Raw genomic sequence first — 8,642 nt, forward strand, 5'->3', positions numbered from 1 at the left:
CACGACGAAAGACATTAAGGAAGGTAAGAATATTGTTGTTGTTGGGGATAGCCAAGTTAGGTATATGGATAGGGCGTTCTGCTTGAAGGACAGGAGTAGGAGACAGAGAGTTTGCTTTCCTGGGGCTGGGATGGAGGATATTGTTAGCCGTCTGGATGACATCATGAGAGGTAATGGGAGCAATCCTATTATCTGTCTCAGTGCTGGAGGCAACGATGTTGGCAGACGTAGGAGTGAGGACCTGATTAGCAGGTATAGGTCAGCAATAGAAATAATTAGAAGTAAGGGTGGGAACCCTCTCATATGTGGTATTTTGCCAAGGAGGGGAGTTGGAAATGAATGGTTGTCCAGGGCAATTGGTGTCAATTGCTGGCTGGACAAATACTGTAAGGAAAATGCGGTAACATTCATTGACAACTGGGACCTCTTCTATGGCAGAAATGACATGTATGCTAGGGATGGGGTTCACTTATCTAGGTGTGGGGTGGGAGCACTGGCAACTGCAGTGGAGGGAGCAGTTAGGACTTTAAACTAGGAATAGTTAGTGGTATGGGTTTTGGCAGGAAAACAGTGAAGTCCCAGTGTAGTAATATTACGAGTTCTAGGGGAACTAGTAATAATAAGAACGAGATAGATATTGAAAAGCCAGGGACCTTGGGTGATAAGGACAGTAATAGGTTTAGTAGAAAAATAGAAATGAGCAGGAAGGGTAAAGAGAAAGGAGAGTCTTTCAATGTTTATTATGCTAATTGCCGTAGTGCTAGGAATAAGATGGACGAGTTGAGATTAGTTGCTAGTGTAGGTAACATTGATGTATTTGCCTTAACTGAGACGTGGTTTAATTCAAAAAGTCGGGACATGCCTGCGGAATGTCATATTCAGGGTTTTAAATTGTTCCAAGAAGATAGAAGTATTGGGAGGGGGGGTGGGGTGGCATTGTATGTCCGAGATCGCTTGAACTGTTGCATAAAAACGGGTATTAAGTCTGAAGTAACACATACAGAGTCTGTTTGGATAGAATTTTCAGAGGGGCATGAAAAACTGATTTTAGGAGTGATATACCGTCCCCCAAACTTAGATAGGGACCAAGGGAAACTACTATGGGAGGAAATTGTTAAGGCCACAAGGCACGATAATGTAGTAATTCTAGGAGACTTTAACTTTAGTCATGTTGATTGGAATTTCTTGACTGGGAATTTAGAATCATACGACTTCTTAGAAGTATTTCAGGATTGTTTTTTGAAGCAGTTTGTGACAGAACCTACAAGGGGAAATAACCTGCTTGACTTAGTTATGGCAAACAATGAATCCCTTGTTAATAATTTAGAAATTTCAGAGGAACTGGGTGCTAGCGACCACAAATCAATTACATTTAGCATTGAATGGAAGTACGATAGTAGCGATAACTCAGTAACAGTCCCAGATTTTCGCTTAGCAGATTACGATGGGCTTAGAGAACACTTATCATCTGTTGACTGGGGTAACGAAGAGAGCTATCAATATGACAGTTTTCTGAACACTATACATGCTGCTCAAAGAGCGTTTATCCCATATAAAGAAATTAGATCAAATAGAAATGACCCAAAATGGATGAATAATAGGCTCAAATATCTACTAGGGCATAAGAAAGGAATTTATAGGCGTATCAAAAGAGGTGAGGGTCATCTTATGAATCAGTATATTGACATTAAGAGGGACATTAAAAAGGGGATAAGAAAAGCTAAAAGGGACTATGAAATTAAAGTTGCTAGGGATTCTAAAACTAACCCAAAAAGTTTTTTCCAGGTCTATAGAACAAAAGTTAGAGATAAGATAGGTCCCCTTAAAAATAACTATGGGCACCTTACTGACAAAGAGAATGAAATGTGCTTGATTTTAAATAATTATTTTCTCTCAGTTTTTACACAGGAAGACACTAACAATATTCCAGTAATTAATTTTTACAGTGGGCTAGAAGAAGATAAATTATGTAACATCACAGTCACTAGTGAGATGGTTGTGAAGCAGATAGACAGACTGAAGCAAAATAAGTCGCCGGGTCCTGATGAGGTTTTTTCAAGGGTTCTTAAGGAATGCAAAATGGAACTCTGTGAACCATTAACTAATATTTTTAATTTATCTCTTCAAACAGGTGTAGTGTCTGATATGTGGAAGATGGCTAATGTAACTCCTATTTTTAAAACAGGGGACAAGTCGTTACCGTCAAATTACCGCCCAATAAGCCTGACCTCAATTGTAGGCAAATTACTAGAGTCAATTATAGCTGAGATTATAAGAAGCCATCTCGATAAGCATAGCTTGATTAATGATACTCAGCATGGATTCACAAGAGGCCGGTCTTGTCTAACTAATTTATTAACTTTCTTCAGTAAAGCTTTTGAGGCTGTTGACCACAATAAAGAATTTGATATTATTTACTTAGATTTTAGTAAGGCTTTTGATAGAGTTCCGCACCATAGACTGTTAAAGAAAGTGGCAGCTCATGGCATTGGGGGAAAAGTGCTCTCGTGGATCGAGTCATGGCTCACTGACAGGAAGCAGAGAGTGTCCATAAATGGGGTTAAATCCGAGTGGGGATCTGTAACAAGTGGCGTTCCACAGGGATCAGTCTTGGGCCCGTTGTTGTTTATAATATATATCAATGATCTTGATGAGGGAATTACTAGTGATATGAGCAAATTCGCCGATGACACAAAGATAGGTAGGATAATTGATTCAAACGTAGATGTTATGGAACTTCAGGAGGATTTAAACAAACTCTATTCTTGGTCAGAAAAGTGGCAGATGCAGTTCAATGTAGATAAATGCAAGGTTCTGAAGCTTGGGAGTGCCCATAACCCTAGTACTTATAAGTTAAATGATGTAGAACTTAGCCATACAGATTGCGAAAAGGACTTGGGGGTTATGGTGAGCAGCAACCTTAAACCAAGACAGCAATGCCTAAGCGTACGTAATAAGGCAAATAGATTACTGGGATTTATATCAAGAAGTGTAAGCAACAGAAGTCCAGAGGTCATACTGCAGCTTTATACATCATTAGTAAGGCCTCACCTAGATTATGCAGCTCAGTTCTGGTCTCCGTATTACAAAATGGACATAAATTCGTTAGAAAACATTCAGCGTAGGATGACTAAATTAATACATAGCATTAGAAATCTTCCTTATGAAGAAAGATTGAAGACTCTTAAGTTACATTCACTTGTTAGACGAAGAATGAGGGGAGACCTGATCGAAGTGTATAAGTGGAAGATAGGTATTAATAAAGGGGATATAGCAGGCCTGTTGGCCCATACTAGGCAGGTCCTTTACAATTCATCCCACTAACAAACATTTGACCAACCCAATTTTCAATGCTACCCAAGAAATAAGCTCTGATGTGCAAGTCCCACTCAAATCCAACCCCTCCCACTCATGTACTTATCCAACCTAAATTTGAAACTACCCAAAGTCCCAGCCTCAATAACCCAACTAGGTAGACTGTTCCACTCATCAACTACCCTATTTCCAAACCAATACTTTCCTATGTCCTTTCTAAATCTAAACTTATCTAATTTAAATCCATTACTGCGGGTTCTCTCTTGGAGAGATATCCTCAAGACCTTGTTAATATCCCCTTTATTAATACCTATCTTCCACTTATACACTTCGATCAGGTCTCCCCTCATTCTTCGTCTAACAAGTGAATGTAACTTAAGAGTCTTCAATCTTTCTTCATAAGGAAGATTTCTAATGCTATGTATTAATTTAGTCATCCTACGCTGAATGTTTTCTAACGAATTTATGTCCATTCTGTAATATGGAGACCAGAATTGAGCTGCATAATCTAGGTGAGGCCTTACTAATGATGTATAAAGCTGCAGTATGACCTCTGGACTTCTGTTGCTTACACTTCTTGTCAAATTGAGAAAACAGATATCACTATATTCTTATTAATCTGAAAGGCATGAATATTTTTCATATTTTTTTATTAACATATCGGCTGTCTCCTACCAAGGCAGGGTGGCCCGAAAATGAAAAACTTTCATCATTCACTCCATCACTGTCTTGCCAGAGGAGCGCTTGCATTACAGTTATAAAACTGCAACATTAACACCCTTCAGAGTGTAGGCACTGTACTCCCCACCTCCAGGAGTCAAGTCCAGCCTTCCGGTTTCCGTGACTCCCTTTATAAATGCTAGTTTGCTCACACTCCAACAGAATGTCAAGTCGTAAAAACCACTTGTCTTCATTCGCTCCTATGTAACACACTCACGCATGCTGGCTGGAAGTCTAAGTCCCTTGCTGACAAAACGTCCATTACCCTCCCTTCAACCCTTCCTAGACTGACTCCTACCCCGCCTTCCCTCCACTACAGATTTATACATTTGGCACCCCAAACTTACCTATCACATCCTCTCTAAATGTTTCTCCCACTTTAGCATTTAGGTCCCCTACCACAATTACTCTCTCACTTGGTTCAAAAGTTCCTACACACTCGCTTAACATCTTCCAAAATCTCTCTCCTCTACACTCCTCTCTTTTCCAGGTGCATGCACACTTATTATGACCCACTTTTCGCATCCGACCCTTATTTTAATCCACATTATCCTTGAATTTATGCATTTATATTCCTATTTCTCCTTCCAAAACTGATCGATGTTGCATTATATATCAATATTAAAGGTCACAAAATTTCCACCTAAACTACTTTGTACATTAGATGATATTCATTAATGGAAATTTATTTGAGACATTAACAAGACGTGTCAGCCAGGAGACGTGTCAGCCAGGAGACGTGTCAGCCAGGAGACGTGTCAGCCAGGAGACGTGTCAGCCAGGAGACGTGTCAGCCAGGAGACATGTCAGCCAGGAGACGTGTCAGCCAGGAGACGTGTCAGCAAGGAGATGTGTCGGCCAAGCAACGTCAAACAGACAAGAGCTGGCGCAGGCCAGACCCACTCTCACTCCTGGTGAGGTGTGATCACTCCACCCTGATCACGTGACTCTCCGTGGACTGCTGCTGCCCAGCAACACAGAAGCCAGCAGCGAAACAAGCAGAGTAAAAAATTACAGTAGTTAGACAATGCTGTCAGCTGTTTAACACTCGAACTATGAGCACTGAATATATAAATGTTACATCTTACCTAATAATATAACTAAGTCAAATAATAATGTAAAGCAATATAGTTGCAATTTAGCTAATATCGCAAATAAGCAATATAAAATTTTATGATGAGGTAACATACATTGTGACCCATTCAGGGGTCGCAATACGAGGCACTCATCACTGGCAAAGCACTCATCACTGGCGAGGCACTCATCTCTGGCGAGGCACTCATCTCTGGCGAGGCACTCATCTCTGGCGAGGCACTCATCTCTGGCGAGGCACTCATCACTGGCGAGGCACTCATCTCTGGCGAGGCACTCATCACTGGCGAGGCACTCATCATCCTGTGTGGTCATGATTCATGGAGCATTTTCTTCATCCTAGGAATTTCATCCCTTGAACCTTCATCTTTGAAACCCATCTTGCAATCCACTGTATCAAACTTTCCCCAGAATCCTCTTCATCAGTCATATTTTCTTCCAAAATTTTTGACAGAGAATTTATGACGAAGGTTAAATTCGGACGCTGTTTCTCCTCATCCTTCTTCATAAGCTGAGCTAGAGATATTAGGTCCTCTGGACAACCAATATAGGCCAGCATTTCACAGGTATGATGGATAATATCACCTAAAGAATAAACATCAAAACTACTTGATGCTTTCCCTGGATAGTGAGACTCAGGAGGGTAGTGGCAACTTCGTTTCCTGTATATTCTTCGATTAGCTCCCAGGCTCTCGGCTAATCCAAAATCGATAATGTTTACAGTAAAATTACGTGGATCATGCTCATTCTGAACCATGACATTATCCATTTTAAGATCTCCATGCAAGACACCCTTGCTGTGAATTTCGTTCAGGCTAATGGTCAACTTAATTAAGGCACGAAGGCATTTGTTGAGAGAACACAGTTCTAAGAAATCATTCAGACGTGAGTTACCCCTACAAGACATCACGAGGATGGTGGGATCAAAGGACATACATAGTGGGATAGGGGCACCACCAGCACCCTCAAGTTACTTAAGAAAGACCGCTTCTTACACAAACTAGAAACTGCATGCCTCGTGAGTAGCCTTCTTGGCACACACAGTTTGGTCTTCAAGGTTAATGCGGTATACAATGGAACTTACTCCACGACCTACCTCCAGCCAGCTATAAGACTTGAAACGGCCTGTAAGTTCCTCGAAGGGAATAATAGAGAATTTGTGACACAACTATGCTGAAGAAACTGATTCTGACAGAACCTTCAGCAGAGACCTGCTGGTCTCCTCATCCACTTGTCTGATTGCCGTCTCGGCCACACAACTGGTGATCTCTTCAGCTACACACCTGGCAACCATTTCAGCTACACGCCTGGTTTCCTCCAACTCAACTTCAAGCCTGGCGGCTTCTACCTCACGATTGGCGGCCTCCAACTCAGCCTCAAGCGTGGCGGCCTCCAACTCAGTCTCAAGCGTGGCGGCCTCCAACTCAGCCTCCAGCTCAGCCTCAAGCCTAGCGGCTTCCACCTCATGATTGGTGGACTTCATCTTAGCCTCAAGCCTGCCGGCTTCCACCTCACGATTTGCGGCCTCCAACTCAGCCTCCAGCTCAGCCTCAAGCCTAGCGGCTTCCACCTCATGATTGGTGGACTCCTTCTTAGCCTCACGCCTTGAGGCCTCCAGGTCAGCCTCATGCCTGGTGACCTCCAGGTAAGCCTCATGCCCGGTGGCCTCCACGTCAGCCTCACGCCTGACAGTCTCCAAGTGAGCCGCAAGTCTGGCGGCCTCCAGCTCGGTCCCCCGCATAGCGGCCTCTAGATCAGCCTCACGCCTGGCAGCCTCCAACTCGGCCTCACGCCTGGCGGCCTCCAATTCAACCTCCTGCCTGGCGGCCTCTAGATAAGCCTCATGCCTGGCGGCCTCCAGCTCGGCCTCACACCTGGCAGTCTCCAGCTCGGCCTCACACCTGGCAGTCTCCAGCTCGACCTCACGCCTGGCAGTCTCCAGCTCGGCCTCACGCCTGGCAGTCTCCAGGTCGGCCTCACGCCTGGCAGTCTCCAACTCGGCTTCACGCCTTGCAGTCTCCAACTCAGCTTCACGCCTGGCGGCCTCCAGCTCGGCCTTACGCTTGGCGGCCTCCAGCTCGGCCTTACGCCTGGCGGCTTCCAGCTCTGTCTTACGCCTGGCGGCCTCCAGCTCGGCCTCACGCTTGGCAGTCTCCAACTCAGCTTGACGCCTGGCGGCCTCCAGCTCGGCCTTACGCCTTGCGGCCTCCAGCTCGGCCTTACGCCTTGCGGCCTCCAGCTCGGCCTTACGCCTTGCGGCCTCCAGCTCGGCCTTACGCCTTGCGGCCTCCAGCTCGGCCTTACGCCTTGCGGCCTCCAGCTCGGCCTTACGCCTTGCGGCCTCCAGCTCGGCCTTACGCCTTGCGGCCTCCAGCTCGGCCTTACGCCTTGCGGCCTCCAGCTCGGCCTTACGCCTGGCGGCCTCCAGCTCGGCCTTACGCCTGGCGGCTTTCAGCTCAAAATTGCGCCTGGAGGTCTCCAGCTGAGCTTTACCACTCTTGAAGGCTTCTTCTTTGTCTTCATGTTTCCTGAAGGATTCTTGTATAGTGTCACTCCATTATGTGGCCACGTTCTTGGCCACATTCTGGGTGCAATTAGGTCTATTGGCCACTTCTAGGCCTTAAGAGATATTTTACGACTTCTGGAGTTAATTCATATTTACGGATAACTTCATTTTAGTAATTAATATTAAATGTTGCGGTACGAGATAAACGCTGGTATCATAGTTAAATAATAGCAGGTTGCTTGGAATACCCATAATATATATATATATATATATATATATATATATATATATATATATATATATATATATATATATATATATATATATATATATATATATATATATATATATATATATATATATATAATACACACATACGGAGTGAAGTGCACGTGCAGGTATTATAATGATGTGTGAATTATAGTGTGGGTGAGTGCATTATAGTGAAGATGAGTGTATTATAGTAAAGATGAGTGTATTATAGTGATGATTTGCATATTATAATGAAGGTGAATGTATTATAGAGAAGATGAATGTATTATAATGATGAGTGTATTATAGTGAAAATGAGTGTATTATAGTGAAGTTGAGTGTATTATTGTGAAGATGAGTGTATTATAATGAAGATGAGTGTATTATAGTGAAGGTGTGTGAATTATAGTGAAGGTAAGTTGATTATAGTGAAGGTGTGTGTATTATAGTGAAGATGAGTGCATTATAGTGAAGGTGTGTGTATTATAGTGAAGATGGGTGTATTAGAGTACAGGAGAGTGTACTAAAATGATGGTGAGTGTTTTATAGTGTAGGTGAGTGTTTTATAGTGTAGGTGAGTGTTTTATAGTGCAGGTGAGTGTATTAGAGTGAAGGAGAGTGTACTAAAATGAAGGTGAGTGTATTATAGTGAAGGTGAGTGTATTATAGTAAAAGTGAGTGTATTATAGTGAAGTTGAGTGTATTATAGTGAAGGTGAGTGTATTATAGTGAAGGTGTGTGTATTATAGTTAAGGTG

General features: G+C 43.1%; 1 protein-coding gene across 1 annotated transcript; it reads right to left on the bottom strand.

The window, feature by feature from the left end:
• Window positions 1-4,901: 4,901 nt before the first annotated feature.
• LOC138852254 (uncharacterized abhydrolase domain-containing protein DDB_G0269086-like) lies at window positions 4,902-7,679 on the bottom strand (the record flags this gene model as incomplete). The annotated part of the gene is made up of 1 exon (XM_070082000.1): window positions 4,902-7,679. A coding segment is annotated over one exon (1,384 nt), but the record flags the coding sequence as incomplete, so codon positions are not given.
• Window positions 7,680-8,642: the final 963 nt, after the last annotated feature.

This window comes from Cherax quadricarinatus, unplaced genomic scaffold (assembly GCF_038502225.1).
Source record: "Cherax quadricarinatus isolate ZL_2023a unplaced genomic scaffold, ASM3850222v1 Contig5856, whole genome shotgun sequence".
Taxonomy (NCBI): domain Eukaryota; kingdom Metazoa; phylum Arthropoda; class Malacostraca; order Decapoda; family Parastacidae; genus Cherax; species Cherax quadricarinatus.